We start from the raw sequence: 21,114 nt of genomic DNA, 5'->3' as shown, positions 1-21,114 counted from the left end.
CAACATACAAAATCCAGTATTTAACAGTATTTATTAATCATATTGGGTTTGTACAGATTCTACCAGTAATATTTATCTAACGGCATCAACTGTCCAGTCTGAGATTTAAATTTATATCTAAAGACAGTTACTATTTACAAATATATACATGACCTATCTTAAATAATTCAAATATAAGTAGCCTTACTTATCTAAATTACTATAAATGTCTATTCCGAATAATGCATAGGTACCTACTATAATAAATTAATGTATGCTCTATCTTAAACTGACATTACAACAAGAGACAGAGTCTGTTAGGAAATAGAAGAGTCGTGTAAAGTACATTCTGTGAGTCTTCTTTTTCCGCAAAGACTCTATTACAGTGGTTGCTGTGTATTTTTATGTTACCGTACATTTTACCTCTTGATAAAATTTGATGCAAACTGTACAATTACCCGTAACACTGATATATTTAAAGTATATACATTCTAATGGGAAATTTAGAAACACTATCGTATAAAGTATGTTGTAAAGACAAAACCTGCCAAAAGCTTCTTACATACACTTTGGGAGTTTCTCTGCAATCTGTAAACCTCTTGAGGTCAAAACAAACTGTCTCTTTGAAAATTAAACTTCATTTAAGCTCAGGAATATATCCTCAAAATTAACGGACTTTATGATGGTGTATAATTATGTATAAATATACATATTATCTAGTACTTAAATATTTTAAGTTTACAATAAAACTAAATTTCGCTTTTCCTGACCAAAGCGTGATTTCATTCATGCTGGTTATTAAAAAAAACTTATTGTTCAATACTCATATTAAAGTACGTATTTTCCTACTTGATTCGACATCAAGAGTATAATAACTCCAATACATATTGTGTAAACAAATTACATTTAAAAAGAAGAATCAACGATCGAGTCCCTTCATTCTGTCCATCACCAATAAAAATAGGTACTGTAGAACTCCAAATGTGCAGTAAAGTAAAATTACTTAATAAAGTATCGTATTTTATTATTCGGCATTAATAAGCTACGCTCGAATTAGCAACATCTAAAATAAATGTCAAAATATAACGATTAGTCAGTCTTAGAAGACGTTTTGAGGTACCTTTCAAAAGTTTCGAGCAAACGTAAAACCAGGTTTAGATTTTTTTTGAGTAACTACATATCGGTTATACTTCTTTCTCAGCTCTTCTATAAGTCTTTGACCGCCGTAGTCCGACATAGGTATAAGACATACAATATCTAGCTCATTTTGCAGAATTCTGATAAGACAAATCTTCTTACTAAAGCCCATAGATAAGCATTTCTTTTTTTTTTGCCACTTTTATGAAGTGTGATATTTTTAATTAATTGAAATACGGTTGTACTCACGTTATTATATCGCTATTGCTGCGACATGTTTCGGGCCAATTCGGAGGCCCCTCTTCAGGCGTATAGGAGTTCACGCGACGGCTAGACTCCGCAAACTGAACGCGCCGCTCGCCGCTCCGCCCGCTGCGCGCGCGCTGATAGGACGGGGGAGGGGGGCGCAGAGCAGTCTGCTGCTGTAGTTGTTGTGTAGAGTTCTGGTAGCGCGGCTGTGTCGACCGATGGAGGTAAGCACACTGCACTCACTGTGTCCACACGATTGTCAAAACACATTTTCTGCTTCACATTAGGTATTACCGGTTTCCATGCTGGTGGCAACATCCAGCCTCCGTCCCGATTGAAATTAGGGCGGCGTCCGATTTCAATGGCCTCGAGAACTTTGCGTGGTACAAAACATTTCTCCCGTACCAACAACCTTGCTCTATCGAAGCGTATGAAATGAAATGAAAGGGTTGAACCCTAGTAGTTAAAAAATTTGTCCCATACAATTTTTTCTTATTTTGTTACCATTTTCCGTACATGTTGTATGGGGTAACAAAAGAGGAAAGTAACAAAAATGTATGGAAATTCTGGGACACTTTTTGTCTCCCAGTGAGATTGAAAGTACTCGTGATTCTGAGTACAATTTTATTGACCTAAAATTCCTTAAAACAATAAAAAAATAATTATTGGCAAAAAAAAGAAATGCTCAGATTTGGCTGATTCAGTGCCGGGAGACGATCGGGCTGCTAAGAGAGCGTTATTGTTATGACCGCTTGGTGGCCGTTCGGTGCATGGGTCAGTTTCAATAAATTTTCGCTCTCACTTACGTATGTAAGTTCCATTTATAAATCTGGACTAACATGTGTTCTAAAACTTATGAAAGGAATCTTCAATATTTTGTTTATACTCCCTAAATTGGTACAATTTTGTACAAATTGTGGACTAGACTTAAGTATAGTCGCGGTCAAAGTTACTTACTTTTTTACAAGAATGCCATCAAATTATTTATCTAATTATTACAACGTTCACTAGACATTTATTGATTATCAACTATTGTATTTTTCTGTATTACTATACATACTGTAAATTAACACTTGAATAATATTAGTAGAGTCAAGTATAACCTTAGTAAAAGAAGAAATACCGATGAACATGTAACTCATAGTGATCTAATTAATCATTAACTAGGATAACAATGATTGAATAGTCGCATAAAAAATGTATACACACTGTATACTTACTTATACACGAACTAAATGCGGCCGTAAAAATATATAAGTATAGTCGAGGCGGGCTATTTGAAAGTATTGGAAACAAGAGTTTTATGTTAATACAGTAGAACCCGCTTAAAACGACCCCTCAGAATTGTCCCCAGCCAAAAAAGCGTATTATACGGGAAATCGTATTAAACGTGAAAAAATAGTGTTTCATCGTAAACTTTTAATATGGTTACTTTTTTTGGAACGATAATGCTTTTTTTCTTATTTTTGACATCACTGAACCAAAGATGGGACAAAGAATTCATAAACTCAACACCGCAGCAGTGATAATAAGCGAAGTGTATGTAGATACGAACTATCGCACTAACCGCTGAGTTAGGACGACAAATAAGAAATTTATCTTTACGGGTGGCGCGGTGGCGGCGTCGCCAGAATCGCGTAATTAGTACAGTACAATTAGTTCCAATTTTTGTCACCCGCATAAATAAAGTTGTAAAGTAATGCAAGGTGAGGGGTTTTAGATTGTGTATTAAGCGGAGACGCGAGTCGTATTAAGCGTGAAAAAATGTCTGAAAACAGGTCTCAAATTGTAGGGACCGGCGTAAAATGGCGTAATATGCGGGAAATCGTATTAAACTTGATCGTTTTAACCGGGTTCTACTGTAGTTCGCAGTAGTATAAACCGATATTTGTGTTATATATCGTAATGGTATTATAAAGGCATGTGGTACAGTCATCAGTAAAAAACAAATTAAATTACATTACGGTATACATGTTAATGCTTGGAGTCCAACCTCGGAGCACCGTGGAGGATTAACTCCGCGGCATTGAGCATATCAGAGGATACCGCGCGCTGGCTCCTAGCAGGCACTCGCGGTATCTCTTATCATTATGTGCTGCGCGTACGAAATCCTCTTCGACGACCTGCGTTGCGCTCCGCTACTTTGAGCAAGTTTTACTGTTGCCCCGATATTGTCGAATAGCCCCACGCGACGGATTAACATGCTAGACGGAATATTCGAGTAACTGACCACGACATGACGTTCTACTTGTTCGCGACGCGCTCCTTGCACAGGTCGAGCAGCTCCTTCAGCTGCGCGAACTTGGAGTGAGCCTCTTCCAGCATGTTCCTGTGGAGATGAAACTCAAGTCAATATTGCTGATTGAGTACAGGTAGCACATATCAACTTCATGCAGGGACCGATCCACCTCCTCCCAGGAAAACGCTGTAAATGGCTGCCCCGTTAATAGCCCTAACAATTGACTTAGCTCTTGGAAGGGCTCTTTAAATACCGCTAACAAAAGGGTAACGCCAATCCCTTCACAAAAATATATCTCCTAACCAAAAACCCTTCCCAAACTCTTCAAAGAGGGTACCGGGTCGGTCCCTGACTTAGAATGAATAGAAGGGGGGAGGTCCCGCAAAGCTGCAGGTTTTATTTAGAATTTTTACACTTCTAGTGAAGGTAATATGCAATGGGTAAAGCTAAAAATGACACAACAGGTAAGTACTAGTAGTATGTATACCTGCACTTGATGCAGAAAATCCTCAGACTGTGCGTGTGGATCTGCCGGCTGTCGCGGCTGATGAGGTTGACGGAGTCCTTGAACACCATCTCCAGGCGGGACACGTGCTCGTCCAGGCTCGGGTCTGAAGGGTCTATACTTAGTGCGCTGGAAAAACAAGAAACACTCTGTAATTCTGTTTACTCACTTTTTATTTCTTAGATATACACCGTGTTTCACTTAACACTAAAAACCTGAAAACAGTTTGTTCAGAATCGAGAGTAGAATCGATTGTGCTATATCTTGATGGGGGTAATATTTTTATTTAAATTAGTATTATTAGTTATTTTTTACGTGCCCATTCTATTGTACTCGTAATACAACATTGTGTATATCGCATTGCTAGAGGTTGTTTACCTTTTTTCAGTATTTAGGGGTTAATAATACTGGCCGGTTACTTGGACGATTATTTTTTCCGCTACTAGTTTGACGTTGTTTGTCAGTTTAATCTTAATGTTTATCATAAGTCATAACAAATTGAACTCGTACCTAATTACAACCTTGTCATTTTGAATATTGAGTTTATTTGCTTACTGCGATTACCTGTCCAATTTGAAGTTTACTGTGACAAAGCTTTAAAGTGTTTTACAGTGACATCTTAGCTGTCTATTGGTAAACCTTATGTCGTTGCAGTAACGTACACAAATAAATAGTCTTATGGTTTATGATGGTAGTTAGTAATTATTTTATTGAGTGTAGAGCTAAAAATCAAGTAGAGGTGTACAGAAAATTAAAAATTCAATTAAAAAAAAAGTAACGATCAGATTAAAAGATGAATACTCTAGATGAGTTAAAAAAAATAAAAATCAGTTGGGGTGTCTGAGGTTTTGAGTGATACCGGAAACACCGTGTAGATCAAGAGCCCAGGCCCGCCAGACCTTCCTCAAATTCTCAAGGATGAAACTTTGGGACAATGTAGAGTTCACATCGGCGTTTAATGTGTGCATATTTTCTAGTTCGGCCCATCGGCCAATTTTTTGCTATCAAGTGATGAAGGTGAAAAAAAAAGTGCTTACTTTCCTTAAATTCTCAAGGCTGATTTTTATATATGTGTTAGAGCACGTTGTTAGAAATTGGTTATCATCAATGCCAGACCGTTTCCGCCGGCCATAACTTTTACCAGACGCGACAAAGTTGGCAAAAAACGACTCTAACTTACCTCATTTTCTCAAGCCTGATTTTGATATATGATACGCAGGGACCTATAACTAGACCGTTTGTAAGCAGCCAGACCAATCGGATGGACCCAACCATCCGCCAGACCGACTTAAAGTTTCGATATGAGCATTAGTAGAATTGAAATATTCCGGGTCTATAAAAGCTAAAAACTTGAATTTTTTACATAAAGCTACGTGTATATTGTATACTTGACGTAATAAGCGACTTTCATAAATTTTACTTCTAAGGAAATAAAAGTTTATTTGTGGTGCAAGATTAATTTTAAGCTATGGATTTTATTTACACTGCGTAAGTACATGTTTATTTTATTATAAATAAAACTTTTACCAGACGCGACAAAGTTGGCAAAAAACGACTCTAACTTACCTCATTTTCTCAAGCCTGATTTTGGTATATGATACGCAGGGACCTGTAACTAGACCATTTGTAAGCAGCCAGACCAATCGGATGGACCCAACCATCCGCCAGACCGACTTAAAGTTTCGATATGAGCATTAGTAGAATTGAAATATTCCGGGTCTATAAAAGCTAAAAATGCTTAAATAACTTTTGTAGTATGCGAGGGATTTGACATTATATGCAAATAGTGTGAGGTCCCTCGCCCACAAATTAAAAAGGATCGATCTTAAAACTAATTTTAAACCACCTTGTTCGACGACCGAAAAAAAAGTTTAATTTACTTTTCTTCTTTAAATTTATAATAAAATACACATGTACTTACGCAGTGTAAATAAAATTCTTAGCTTAAAATTAATGTTGCACCACATATAAACTTTCATTTTTTTTATTTCCTTAGAAGTAAAATTTTTGAAAGTCGCTTATTACGTCAAGTATACAATATACACGTAGCTTAATGTAGAAAATTCAAGATGTTAGCTTTTATAGACCCGGAATATTTCAATTCTACTAATGCTCATATCGAAACTTTAAGTCGGTCTGGCGGATGGTTGGGTCCATCCGATTGGTCTGGCTGCTTACAAACGGTCTGGTTACAGGTCCCTGCGTATCATATACCAAAATCAGGCTTGAGAAAATGAGGTAAGTTAGAGTCGTTTTTTGCCAACTTTGTCGCGTCTGGTAAAAGTTATATTTATAATAAAATACATGTGTATTACTTACGCAGTGTAAATAAAATTCATAGCTTAAAATTAATTTTGCACCACATATAAACTTTATTTTTTTTATTTCCTTAGAAGTAAAATTTTTGAAAGTCGCTTATTACGTCAAGTATACAATATACACGTAGCTTAATGTAGAAAATTCAAGTTTTTAGCTTTTATAGACCCGGAATATTTCAATTCTACTAATGCTCATATCGAAACTTTAAGTCGGTCTGGCGGATGGTTGGGTCCATCCGATTGGTCTGGCTGCTTACAAACGGTCTAGTTACAGGTCCCTGCGTATCATATATCAAAATCAGGCTTGAGAAAATGAGGTAAGTTAGAGTCGTTTTTTGCCAACTTTGTCGCGTCTGGTAAAAGTTATGGCCGGCGGAAACGGTCTGGCATTGATGATAACCAATTTCTAACAACGTGCTCTAACACATATATAAAAATCAGCCTTGAGAATTTAAGGAAAGTAAGCACTTTTTTTTTTCACCTTCATCACTTGATAGCAAAAAATTGGCCGATGGGCCGAACTAGAAAATATGCACACATTAACCGCCGATATGAACTCTATATTGTCCCAAAGTTTCATCCTTGAGAATTTGAGGAAGGTCTGGCGGGCCTGGGCTCTGGGTCTAATATTATTAGTGAACAATGAAAGCATCGCTTTCGAGAACTTATTGAACTAGTCATTATTAATGTCAAATACTGTACGTATTGTCCGGCCTAATATTACAAGAAGGAAGACCAAGGTCGTTGGGGTGTCAGTAGTCGTCTTTAGTAGATGTAAAAAAGTTTAGGCGTGGAAGAATCTTGTGGAGGCCCTATGCACCTATGCCCTAGGACAATCAACATAAATGCTTAAAAACCTGGCGACGTCGATGTGGTCGCCCATAGGCAGATTGTCCACTATACACTTTCTCTGACTGCGTGTGACTTACCCTTTGATGGCCATGGTGAGATAGTTGACCTGGTTGCTGAACATGGGCAGTTTGCTGGTGATGACGTCGATGGGGTCGTCTGTGGGCAGTTTGTCTTCTATGCTATGCGCCACACCCATGCCTGTTGCCAGCTTTGCACTGTAAATTTAAATTACAAAAAAAGTCGTCATAAAATCAGGTAAAAAGACTACTTAAAAGAGTAGAGATGAACTAGATCAACAAGCGGGATAAAGCAACTAGAATAATTACACATCTTTTTTATTATCATATTTATATTGCTTATTAATATTTAAAAAAAATCATTTCCTATTTATTATTAAACAGTGCAGTTTGGAAGTCAACAGACGATTTCTAACTTTAGGTACTCACATCACTTACATTAGAGCATATTCAATCGCTAACTTCAGAAAAAAAAGGTTCTGCAAGTACAAGTGATCTTGTGATCATTATCTTATTTTTAAATAAAATTTTTAGTTAGTATCTTCTAACGGATAATCCCTATACAAACACATAAATATATTTAGTTTAAATTTTAGTAGTTTATAAGTCAGACTTACCAGTAGCTAGAGAACACAGTCCAGATTCCCTCGAAAGCCTCTATAACGGGCAACTCTGGCCGGGGATCTCGCTTCTCCAGCCGTTCCACAGTCATCTTAGCCAGCTCCATGTACTCGGGGATTATCAGACATTTACGGGCTATCTCCAGGCACAGCTCTTTGAAATTGGTTACTTCCGATTGTGACAGAGACTTGGGGTCTGTAAGGAAATTGATTTGACTTTCTTAGAAAAACTGCCAAATTACTAAACTTGTTGAAAGTCGTTACTGGGACCAGTTCTGACAGACAACCAATAAAAAAACGTTTTTTTGACTAATAGTGACAATTATGAATTTAAAAAAATGGTTGCTTAGTAAAAACGTGCGAGTCACGGAATACTTCAAAAAAATTTAGGAAAGTTATCGAAATTTTCAGAAATATCTAACAAGAATTTAAAGAAACTCATTTCATGATGAAAATAAGCGGTCTCCGCAATTTTCCGATGTCAGTTTCCGATATTTAGGCTTTCTGCAAGGCAATAATGGCACTATTTGCAAGTGCGATAGGGAAGGCCCGATGTTTTATCATTTATCGCGCGACCATAATTGCCTGATTCCACAACAGTTTTATACTGTACCTTTGCTCTCAATAGAAGCGAGAGAGTTCTTCAAATCGGTGATCAGATGCTCGATCCTCGGGAAGACCTCGTTGAAGACGGCCACCCAGTGCTTGAGCAGGCACTGCAGCACGTCGGCCAGCGTCCAGGGCGGCGGCTTGAACAGCACGTGCTTCCAGAGGTTGTTGTACTTCGCGCGCATTTCATTCTGAAAAAGGTGCGATGTAGAAATGTGAATTGATGGATACACGATACACGATAGTTAACCTCTTAAGTACTTTTTATGATAGAAAATTGGGATTAATTTCGTATATTTAAAAATATTTTAGGCGGTTTACTCACGTATTAAGTCGATATAACGCTCGACATGTTTCGATCCATTTCCGAGGATCTTTTTCAAGAGTAGCTACCCCGCCTCTACGCGTCGAGAGCGCGACGCATACTGCGTCCGCGTATGTTTCAGGAAACAATGAAAACCCAATTTTCCAGCTTCAGGGACAACCAGCATTGTTCTGCTGTCATCCGCGAGTCCCGCGCTTAATGAATGTACTCGCGAGCGAGAGCGCACGTTGTGCTAACCGCCTGGACGCCTACCTCCAGTATGTTGGCGAGCAGCTGGTGCATGGTGTCGCGGTGCCGGAGCACGGTGTTGGCGCGGTCGGGGTCGGGTGCCACCTGCGGCTTGCTCTCCAGTAGCGGCTTGAGCTCGCTCAGCCCTATACAACGCAAGCCGTTCACGACCGCCTTGTTACATAAGTTCTTATCATTTGATAGTAGGATCTGAAAAGGTGATATAATAAAAACTGCACTATGACATCAATTTGGTGTGGTTTTCAAACTCTGACCTGGTAAAAGAGTTAGTTAAAACCAGACGTTTCCTATTTTGTATGATTGTGATAGAAATAAGCTGTTCAATGTACAAAATTACCATTCCATACTTCATAATACTATTGTAAAATGGCATTGTTGTTAGTTAATAGTTTTTCTTCTTTGTGATGCAAACCACACGGACCCTTTTTGGCTATTAGCCATCAAAATCATCAAAAGGCCAATATATTTATATTCTTATTCTCATAAATACCAGAACCTCAGTTTGAATATACTAACCACAGATTTACCCCTCCCTGCTTGTTGTAGCGCACAATTCAGTATTTCGTCGTCTGGAAGCTCACACGGATGTATATGCGAATTCGCGTCTCTAAGTGACTGCCCTGGAATTGAAAATGTTATTTCTAGACTCAATTGTTACTCTTGTACAATACATTTAACAGTTTTACTCCATCTATTATTAAGCTGCAAAACACTAATTTTTTAATTTAATTCCGAAACTCAACAAGAAAAATCTTGATTCAAGAATCGAGTAAACCGACGCAGCGAAAAAATATGCTGCCAGAAAAAAATACAAAAAAAAGGGTGTCAAATAACGTCGGGTACCTATTATATATAAAATACATTGCTAAGCCTAGGAATATTAGCTGGGTCCACACAGAGAGAGGCAGGCCGCGAGGCAATGTGGTCACGCGGCAAACGTTCAATGTAGACGTGCCGAGCAAAACGCGCGCATGCCTCGGCCGAGACACGTCGGCGTGCCTCGCTCTGTGTGGACCAGGCTATTAACTAACCCTAAAATTTAAATACACGTAAAGCCTTTTCATCAAACGGAAATATATTTAAATGAGTGTACCATACCTTTTATCCTATTATTTTCGGGCAGTGATTTGTAAAGGTAGTCCATAGCCGCCCTCGCTCGTTTGCAAATGGCGCCGTTGCCGTTGTTGTTGTCCTTCAGTCTGTCTAGCTCGTTGATCACCCGCCAGGGAACTAGGAGCGTTGGCTGCTCGTTGTAACCTGAAAGTGGAGAGGCTTTTTAAAACCAGGCAACCTGGCAATGATTTTGAGATTATTCATGAATTTAGGGGGGCCCTAGAATTTCAAGTTTAACACCAAGTGATGTCTTTACATTCTGACTTAATTATGTTATATTATAAACAGTTCCTCCCATAGGTGTTGAATATGGTTTACATTTTTTTGTGGGACTGGAATATCACAATCTTATTTCCTTTCAACCTCTTAATTGCTAAGAGTGGCAGTGGAACTTAGGCAGTTCCTTGAGCTCTGCCTACCCCTATTGTAAATGAGCATTGTCAGAATTTGGGACCCCCCCAATTAGCGTAAGTTGTTAACATAAATTAACTCACTGTCAGTTTCGTGACGATAATTAAGCATGACATTTCTATAAAAATATTGTTTTTGTGTTTTGCCTGTGTGGTGACGGGTTAAGAACAGTTCTACCCGTGGGTGTCGTAGAAGGCGACTGTGGAATATGGGTTAAATTGTGGCTTAGGCAAGAGGCTGGCAGCCTGTCACTGCAATTTCACAGTTTCGTTTTCTTTCAACCCCCTATTTGCCAAGAGCGGCACTGAAGCTTTAGTAGTTTCATGTGCTCTGCCTACCCCTTTATGGGATACAGGCGTGATTGTATGTATGTATCTATGTATGTACATAAACTTTAAGCAATAATCTACATTCAGGATGTGAAAAAAGTAAATTTTTAGACAGATTTTATGCCTAATTGTCGTCACAGATCGAGTTAATTTTTATTAGCGGCTTTCGCTAATTGGGGTGTCCCAAATTCTGAAAATTCCCAAATACAGGCGAGTTTATGTATGTATGTGATAACTGTTATTCCACAAATGAAGCGATTTTCTAGCTAAATATCTAAGTGACCAGTTCTATTTACCATGGTTGTAAACTAAAATAACTCTAATGACTTTAGCCTTACCTTTTATGTGTGAATTGAGAACATTCTTAATAACATCTAGTTCATGAATAAAAATATTTGTATCAACAACTAGCACAACATCCTCTGTGTCATTCTGAGTAGTATGAGTCGGTGCTTTTGGAGGAGGCTCATATTGGATAACTGGTGTGGGGGGTGGACTCTTGATCTGAAAGTTATAAAACAATACAATCAAATTTCACATCAAGATCAATAACATATTGGTACAGAAACTTCTTTGTTACTATTTTATGTAAAAAGTTTAGTTCAAATATGGCCATTGGTTTATTTTTGACCCATTGAATAAAATCCTTCCTAGTAATCATTACAATTAGTAGGAGAATAAGCCTGTCACCACAAGTAATATCGATCTAAATACAGGTTTTTGCCATACATGGGTCAATATTAAACTATAATTTATTAATTTATCATCAAAAGTGAATCAAGATAGATGTGCTCAATAAGTAAATGTAAACACACTAAGTATGCACACTCAATTATATTATTTTAATGTAAAATAAAAACCACACTAACCTCTTTACAATCAACCTCCATAGCTTCTTCAGGGAATACAATGTCATCCAAACAATCTTCCATTTCATTAATAGCTTCATTGCTTAAATCATTTCTTAGTGTCTCCAATCGTTCCTTTGCACTAGTAAATGTCTTCACAGGCACCACAGGCTCATCTTTCATTTTATAACTTAATTTTGATTTAATAGCTGACACCAACTTGCTAGCTTCGGAAAACTGTGGAGGCGTTGCTGGATGCTTCATGAATGGGTAATCTGCTGTCTGATTACAGATGCCCTGTTCAATGTCTGCAAAAGTGTCCTTTTGCACAGACTTATTGTTATATTCTTCAGGTAATTGAGCTTTCATGGATGATAATATTTTGTTTGCCGCTAGAAACTGTGAGGGTGACGGAATGGACTGTAGACTATCACTGCCCGGTGATTGAGTTGTGGGACACTTAGCTTCACTGATTGGACTTTTTAATTCTGGAACTTTAGTGTGTGTTTCTGTCTGTGGTACTACTTTAGGACTTATTCTTGGGGCTTTAAGTTTAGGGGTAGTTTCTATACTTTCATGCAGAGCTTCTGATGCTAATTGGGCCCTTAATTTTGCAAGTCTTGAATTAGCTGAAGACTTTCCAGAAGAATTGCTTGATCTGCTTGGAATTGGTTTTTCAGGTGTCTTTTTTAAGCTCGAGTTGAGTTTTACAGGTGTGTGCACAGGTGTTACTAGAAAACCAACAATCACAAATATTTTTGAATAGGTTTTGTTGCTACATAAGGAAGATAAAGTTTTCATTATTATGACAGTATGAAATACATTTTTATTTTGATCATCAGTATGACTGGCATAATATGTATAAGGTTTAACAAATTTTATTCTTAAGACTAAAGGTTAATTAAATATATATGTATATATACTTAGTTACTAAAATAGCTAAGGAATCAGAAATGCCATGATTATAACGTTGCTCATCCTGTACAAATAATAGCCACAATACTAATGCAAAAGTTTTCTTGTTTGCAAACACTACATACACAACTGCAGAGTTTTATTAGATATGATACAAATTCTTATAAGCATGTAAAGCAACAACATAAACACAAACCTTGCTTCTGCTTTTTCTTTGGGGTCTCTGTGTTGTTATCACTTTTCCTCTTTAAGTGCTTTCTAGAGGATTCTTCCTTTTGAGTTTTTTCCTGTTTTTCCTTCTGCTTTTTGCTCTTTTTCTTGCTTTTATCATGTTCATCTTCAGCCTTGAAATAAAGTATTTGTATAGAATTATAGATAAATTTTGATTTTAAACATCTAAATAAATGATCGAAGAGAGTTTATATATATCTCACATTTGTGTACAAACAGGCAATGCACATGCATTTATAAACTTTTGTATTGTAAACAAGTATTATTTATTATTATCTCAAAAATTGCGAAACATACCTGTGGTTGACTCCAAGAAGATCTGCCTGTTTTCTTATGAAAATAATACTTTCTTCCTGGTATTGATTTAGACTTACATAATACCCAGCCATCGGGTAATTTTCCTCCATCCTTTTTATCTGAATTCATAGCGAATTACATTAAATTTACTAATTTACATTCGTGAAAAATTGAGAAATTCTAATTTACGTTTTGTTGTCTATGATGCTTTATGTTTTGATTCCTAGCTATGAAGATGAAGCGTTTTGATACATTTTAAAGCCAAGTGTACACATTCAAAACATTACAATAAATTGCTTGTTTGTGTTATATGGCTGCGTTCAGGGGATGGAATGTCAAGCTGACATGACTAAAAACAGCTGATTAACCTAAAAACTTTCGTGGAAATTGGAATTTCACAGAAATGAAAAATGTTATTTGAAATAATATACTATGTGAGCCATACTGAACCAATAAAAGATTTTCGTTTATCCAGGTGTTTGTAAGCTACGGAATTCTAAAGATGGAGAAAATTGTTAAGTTTAGTACTACGATTCGGAACAATTGGAAAAAATCTGTTGTAGGGGCCTGCGCATTGGTTTATGGAGCCTCGGTAGCCAAAGAAAAATACGAGTAAGATATATCAATCATTGACTTCTTTTCAGTCTGGTATATAGGTGTTCTGTTAATACTTACACTCATTTGCATGTTTTTTGCAGAATCAATATTCTTATGAGAGCAGCATGCAAGGAAGCGGCTCAGTATGGAGATGCATTAATACCCATGGAGCGTAATCCTACTGTTGTAACTGTGATCCTAAATCCAGTTGCTAATAAGAGATCAGCTAAAAAGGACTTTGAAAAATATTGCGAACCACTACTGCATCTCGCTGGGTTGCAAGTTGATGTTGTGCAAACAGCTTCAGAGGGTAATGCAAAGGAAATTGTAGAGACATTGAAGGGCACAGAGGCGATAATCGTAGCAGGAGGTGATGGGACTTTATCAGAGACTGTTACAGGTAATTAAGAATAGTATTCACAACACGCTAAAGGCAGTCTTTCACTAGCACTACAAACAGAAAGGATTCTACTTGTCTTTTAAGGAACTGTTTCTGCTTCATAACAATAATTTCTTATGTATCAATTTTAGGTCTCCTTCGCAGAAATGATGAAGCCAATCGTTTTCCACTTGGTGTTCTTCCCCTCGGCCGCACTAACAAGCTCGGTAACAGCTTATTTCCTGGTGGATCAGATAATGTGGATAAAGTGAAACAGCTCATTGATGCTTCAATGGCTATAATCAAAGGCAACACTGAATGGAAAGATGCTCTCAAAATAGAACAAATAACAGAGGGTGAGGAAACCCCAAGGCCAATCTTTGCCTTAAGTTCAATAGAATGGGGTGCTTTTAGGGACACAATGGCCAAGAAAGACAAATACTGGTTCACTGCAGGTTTAAGATAATATGCCACATTTCTATTTAATGGTTATAAGGACTCTATTACTTGGAATTGCAGTGGCATACTGAAATACACACCGCCTTGTGCTGGATGTGCTAACTGTGTTCCAAAAAAGCCGGAGCCTAAACGAAAATGGTCATTCTTCATTCCCAGCACACAAGCTGCAACTGTAAACCCAAAAGAGGTTAATCCAGAATGCTTGAAAACAGAGGAGTTGTGTTTCAAGACAGCAGAGTTTAAAATAGAAACAGCTGCAGACAAACAGGAGAAGCCCTCTTTGAAAATAATACTGGGGAAGAACAACTATTCGTATTCACAGTTTGTTAGTGAAGGTTGGGACAGATTGAAAAACAAGCCAGAGGTTAAAGAAGTTATTTCTGCTCGAACAGTGGTGCTGATGCCACAGGACCCAGGTAAAGAAGTCACCATAGAGATTGACAAGGAAGAATTTGAGTTAAAACCCGTTAAGGTAACAATACTACCCAAAGTTGTTAAATTGTTTTGTTTACAGTAAATGTGTGATAAAACCTGGTGTCTGTTTGTGTTATTTTGACCAGTTTTACTGCTCTACAGTGGTTAAAAACAAGCATACAGACTGCCTAATAGTCATCAGCCACTAGCTAAATGAGCATTTCTTTTTTTTTGCCACTTTTATGAAGTGTGTTATTTTTGAAAAAAAATATGCTATTTCTACTCAGAATTACTAGCTTTTTCAATCCTAGTAGTTAAAAAAATTGTCCCATACGATTTATTCTTATTTTGTTACCATTTTCCGTACATGTTGTATGGGGTAACAAAAGAGGAAAGTAACAAACATGTATGGAAATTCTGGGACACTTTTTGTCTCCCAGTGAGATTGAAAGTACTCGTGATTCTGAGTACAATTGACCTAAAATTCCCTAAAACAATCAAAAAAAATTTATTGGCAAAAAAAAAGAAAGAAATGCTCTAATATGAAAGTAATATGTGGGAATATATGTTTTATACTATCAGTAAAAAGATATTAATCAGTAAGATCAAAGAGAATATAGTCTTCTAGAGCGCTACGGTCTAAGTCAATTGTGTAACGGACTACGTGAATTGCTTGGCTGTCGCTAGATGACTCTAGCAGTTCTTTTTCATGGAGTTACGTCCTTTTGCCTCAAATCATTTTGAGTTTCTGCTGCTTTGACAGTTTCGGAATTCACAAGCATTCATTAAGTTGCGATAGCTTTATAGCCAACTAATTATTGTTAAAATGTCACATCAGATGGCGCTGGACTTGGGTTGTCGACAGATTTCATAGATTAAATAAGTTTTGTTCAATTTGACACAGTGACAATAATTGTCATTCTGGTTTTCAACTTGACATAAATTGTAAAAATGCCGTGTACATGTGCATACGTGAACTGCAAAAATCTATCCGCAGAAATTTTAGTGTTCCGATTCCCGGTTAACGAAGAAGATAGGTTGGCGTTATGGGTGGAAAATTCAGGTACCTACAGCTTCATAAAAAAAAAGATTAAGTTGGTAAGCAAATACTTAAATGGTTGAGCATGAAACCCGAAGCACTTCCTGTCTCGAGTCATTAGACGTGATACATTAGGGGCAGGTACCGGTGTTATTTTTAACATTTTATCAAGCGAGCGAGTGCTGAAGAACCATGTTTTTAAATTTGAATCACACGGCTAGGACGCCCAGCACTTCGATGTTTTAAGTTGAACTATAATATTAAATTAACATCTGAGGAAAGTTATATCCAGCAATAAGTTACGTTTCTTCTAATTCAAATAATTATAGTACACTTAATTCTGGAAATTTCATAATTTCAAACGGGTACAATGTTTAGTTTCAGTGTTTGTGTAGGTACACAAATGATTACGTGAATATCTAATAAGAAACTATTCCATAATTCAATAACTCATTTTTTAGGGTTCCGTACCTCATAAAGGAAAAACGGAACCCTTATAGGATCACTCGTGCGTCTGTCTGTCCGTCTGTAACAGCTAATTTTCTCCAAAACTACTCAACCGATCAACTTGAAATTTTGGCACAGGTATGTTAACCTGTGAGCCAAAGATGGACATGTAATTTAAAAGTGAAAATAAAAACTGAAGTTTTTTGAAGTATACGTACCTATTGTGTTACATATCAAATGAAAGAGCGTGAGCGAGATACTAAGTTTCAAAAATATGTTTTTAAATAATTTTTTAACTATTCGAGTCCCAGCGACATCATATGATGTCAGTAAAATATAAGTAAATAGGTACATATAGATGCTTGGGACTCGAAGGGGGAAGCCCTTCTTGTAGTGTACGGAACCCTTGCAACGCGAGTACAACTCGCACTTGGCCGTTTTTAGGGGTCCGTAGTCAACTAGGAACCCTTATAGTTTCGCCATGTCTGTCTGTCCGTCTGTCCGTCCGTCCGTCCGTCCGTCCGTCCGTCCGTCCGTCCGTCCGTCCGTCCGTCTATCCGTCCGTCCGCGGATAATCTCAGTAACCATTAGCACTAGAAAGCAGAAATTTGGTACTAATATGTATATCAATCACGCCAACAAAGTGCAAAAATAAAAAATGGAAAAAAATGTTTTATTACCCCCCCCCCCCCCCCTACACGTAAAGTGGGGGCTGTTATTTTTTTTCATTCCAACCCCAACGTGTGATATATCGTTGGATAGGTATTTAAAAATGAATAAGAGTTTACTAAGATCGTTTTTTAAAAATATTAATATTTTCGGAAATAATCGCTCCTAAAGGAAAAAAAGTGCGTCCCCCCCCCCTCTAACTTTTGAACCATAAGTTAAAAAAATATGAAAAAAATCACTAAAGTAGAACATTATAAAGACTTTCTAGGAAAATTGTTTTGAACTTGATAGGTTCATTAGTTTTTGAGAAAAATACGGAAAACTACGGAACCCTACACTGAGCGTGGCCCGACACGCTCTTGGCCGGTTTTTTGTAACATCTTAGGCACATTTAGACAAGATTCATTTATTTCATAATACAATTTTTTTATACTACGTCGGTGGCAAACAAGCGTACGGTCCGCCTGATGGAAAGCGGTCATCATAACCTATGGACGCCTGCAACTCAAGTACATTCTTGTCACATGCGCGTTGCCACCCCATTAGAAACTTGTACATTCCCTTTTGCTGTGTTAAGTAGGTACACAGGAAAAAGGAGTGTATAAGTTCCAAGGAGGGTTCGGGTTGCCGACGACTCAAAGGACAATAGACGGAACAAGTTAGTTCCGTAAGTCCTCCCGTCATCCAGCACACCGCACCCTCGTTGAGCTCTGGCAGCCTTACTCACCGGCAGGCACTATGAGTAGGGTCTAGTGCTATTTGGCTGCGGACTTCTGTAAGGCGGAGGTACTACCCCAGTTGGGCTTTGCTCTAGATTCGAGCGAGACGATATCCGCTGTGCTGTGCCCTAACACACAAAGCGGAATATCACTCGCTATGCCCTACCAGCCCTACCTCCTATGATAATTAGACTGTAAATTATTTATTCATAAGCAATACTACATTATGTTTTATACGGAAACTAAAATAAAATTTGCATGACAATCTACGATCGTTTAAGGAATTCATATTATGATCGTCAAGTATAGTACCTACGCTATGTTGTATGTGTTAAATCGTACAGTGACCTGCAAAATTGCATGGAAATATTATAAATTCGCCATCCACTTCTGCAGCTCACTGTGCATAGTTCTTAAAAGTAGGTAAATAATTACAATTCCATACCATTTCTAATAAATCTCCTGGAATGGATCGTCAAATTACAAAGGGTTTATTTATTGGATAGGGTTTCCTCAAACCTATTGGCAAAGCCGATTTCATGGCTTTCACCGACTAAAAATCGATGTCGCGAAAGCATCTATGAAGATGAACTAACGAGCGATTTTTGGTCGGCTAGAGCATATTTCGCGTCGATAGGTTTGGGGAGACCCTTACACATCAATTCACAATGACTACAGTGCTGGACAAAATGCTTCATACACCGGCATATAAAATAAACTTTCGATCATAAGTTACCTTACCTCTTTATACCTACATATATGTACAATTAATGACAAACAATTAATTTAAAAAGTAAAAAGTTACAAAGGTCATGGATTGACTGTGTCTCAAATACAGAGGTAAATTCCTATACCATTCTAAACAAACAATGAAGTGAATGTAATTTTTCAAATATAGTCTCATTAATAGATACCTCTATTACTGAGACTATATAAAAATACACTCTGTCTCACTAGTAGAGGTAAATGTGACTGTGCAGTCGAAAAAGCTTATCTCAGTTATAGAGGTCTTATTTGTCTCACTAATACAGGTAAAGCAGTGCACTTATAGTGACTTTGGTATTTTTATAAGAACAGCATGCACTTTCGTCCAGAACAGTGACATTTGGTGCAGTGGAACTGCTGATGATGGTTTGAACCGAACTCAAATCTGAACTGCACACTTAAAGTGACTTTGGTATTTTTATAAGAACAGCATGCACTTACGTCCAGAACAGTGACATTTGGTGCAGTGGAACTGCTGATGATGGTTTGAACCGAACTCAAATCTGAACTGCACACTTAAAGTGACTTTGGTATTTTTATAAGAACAGCATGCACTGTCGTCCAGAACAGTGACATTTGGTGCAATGGGACTGCTGATGATGGTCAGAACCGAACTCCTCAAATCTGAACGGCACGCTTATAGTGACTTTGGTATTTTTGTAAGAACATCATGCACTTACGTCCAGAACAGTGACATTTGGTGCAGTGGAACTGCTGATGATGGTCAGAACAGAACTCCTCAAATCTGAACGGCACACTCATAGTGACTTTGGTATTTTTATAAGAACAGCATGCACTTACGTCCAGAACAGTGACATTTGGTGCAGTGGAACTGCTGATGATGGTCAGAACAGAACTCCTCAAATCTGAACGGTACACTCATAGTGACTTTGGTATTTTTATAAGAACAGCAGTCCAGAATAGTGACATTTGGTGCAGTGGAACTGCTGATGATGGTTAGAACCGAACTCCTCAAATCTAAACGGCACGCTTGTAGTTACTTTGGTATTTTTATAAGAACAGCATGCACTTTCGTCCAGAACAGTGACATTTGGTGCAGTGGAACTGCTGATGATGGTTTAAACCGAACTCAAATCTGAACGGCACACTTATAGTGACTTTGGTATTTTTATAAAAATAGCATGCACTTTCGTCCAGAACAGTGACATTTGGTGCAATGGGACTGCTGATGATGGTCAGAATCGAACTCCTCAAATCTGAACGGCACGCTTATAGTGACTTTGGTATTTTTGTAAGAAAAGCATGCACTTACGTCCAGAACAGTGACATTTGGTGCAGTGGAACTGCTGATGATGGTTTAAACCGAACTCAAATCTGAACGGCACACTTATAGTGACTTTGGTATTTTTATAAAAATAGCATGCACTTTCGTCCAGAACAGTGACATTTGGTGCAGTGGAACTGCTGATGATGGTCACAACCGAACTCCTCAAATCTGAACGGCACGCTTATAGTGACTTTTGGTATTTTTATAGGAACAGCATGCACTTACGTCCAGAATAGTGACATTTGGTGCAGTGGAACTGCTGATGATGGTCAGAACCGAACTCCTCAAATCTAAACGGCACGCTTGTAGTTACTTTGGTATTTTTATAAGAACAGCATGCACTTACGTCCAGAATAGTGACATTTGGTACAGTGGAACTGCTGATGATGGTCAGAACCGAACTCCTCAAATTTAAACGGCACGCTTGTAGTTACTTTGGTATTTTTATAAGAACAGCATGCACTTACGTCCAGAATAGTGACATTTGGTGCAGTGGAACTGCTGATGATGGTAAGAACCGAACTCCTCAAATCTAAATGGCACGCTTGTAGTTACTTTGGTATTTTTATAAGAACAGCATGCACTTTCGTCCAGAACAGTGACATTTGGTGCAGTGGAACTGCTGATGATGGTTTGAACCGAACTCAAATCTGAACGGCACACTTATAGTGACTTTGGTATTTTTATAAGAATAGCATGCACTTTCGTCCAGAACAGTGACATTTGGTGCAATGGGACTGCTGATGATGGTCAGAATCGAACTCCTGAAATCTGAACGGCACGCTTATAGTGACTTTGGTATTTTTATAGGAACAGCTTGCACTTACGTCCAGAACAGTGACATTTGGTGCAGTGGAACTGCTGATCATGGTCACAACCGAACTCCTCAAATCTGAACGGCACGGTTGTAGTTACTTTGGTATTTTTATAAGAACAGCATGCACTTACGTCCAGAATAGTGACATTTGGTGCAGTGGAACTGCTGATGATGGTCAGAACCGAACTCCTCAAATCTAAACGGCACGCTTGTAGTTACTTTGGTATTTTTATAAGAACAGCATGCACTTACGTCTAGAACAGTGATATTTGGTGCAG

The 21,114-nt window shown here is 37.8% G+C and overlaps 2 protein-coding genes across 2 annotated transcripts; one reads left to right on the top strand and one right to left on the bottom strand.

Annotated features, from left to right (window-relative positions):
- Positions 1-1,930: 1,930 nt before the first annotated feature.
- On the bottom strand, positions 1,931-13,420 carry LOC125224892 (transcriptional protein SWT1). The gene is made up of 12 exons (XM_048128397.1): positions 13,244-13,420; positions 12,912-13,059; positions 11,822-12,531; positions 11,291-11,456; positions 10,198-10,356; positions 9,616-9,719; positions 9,103-9,288; positions 8,530-8,716; positions 7,914-8,112; positions 7,357-7,494; positions 4,092-4,238; positions 1,931-3,694 (listed from the first exon to the last, which is right to left on the bottom strand). Exons 1-12 carry the CDS (start codon positions 13,370-13,372, stop codon positions 3,610-3,612), a joined length of 2,358 nt encoding a protein of 785 aa, XP_047984354.1. The 5' UTR covers positions 13,373-13,420; the 3' UTR covers positions 1,931-3,609.
- A 178-nt stretch (positions 13,421-13,598) lies between these two features.
- On the top strand, positions 13,599-15,213 carry LOC125224906 (acylglycerol kinase, mitochondrial). Its single transcript, XM_048128415.1, is given in 3 exon segments — positions 13,599-13,855; positions 13,942-14,240; positions 14,372-15,213. Coding segments are annotated over 3 exon segments (1,233 nt in total). The 5' UTR covers positions 13,599-13,745; the 3' UTR covers positions 15,196-15,213.
- Positions 15,214-21,114: the final 5,901 nt, after the last annotated feature.

Source organism: Leguminivora glycinivorella, chromosome 1 (assembly GCF_023078275.1).
Source record: "Leguminivora glycinivorella isolate SPB_JAAS2020 chromosome 1, LegGlyc_1.1, whole genome shotgun sequence".
In the NCBI taxonomy this organism is placed as follows: domain Eukaryota; kingdom Metazoa; phylum Arthropoda; class Insecta; order Lepidoptera; family Tortricidae; genus Leguminivora; species Leguminivora glycinivorella.
This window is presented reverse-complemented; position numbering and strand designations above follow the sequence as displayed.

Bases quoted from the DNA above. Each gene is read 5' to 3' on its own strand.
- LOC125224892 (XM_048128397.1), bottom strand. From the start codon at position 13,372: ATGAATTCAGATAAAAAGGATGGAGGAAAATTACCCGATGGCTGGGTA. The intron at 10,357-11,290 runs GTAAGGCTAAAG...CTCCACTTTCAG, and splicing joins TCTCAATTCACACATAAAAG to GTTACAACGAGCAGCCAACG. The intron at 9,289-9,615 runs GTTAGTATATTC...TCACCTTTTCAG, and splicing joins CAGGGAGGGGTAAATCTGTG to ATCCTACTATCAAATGATAA.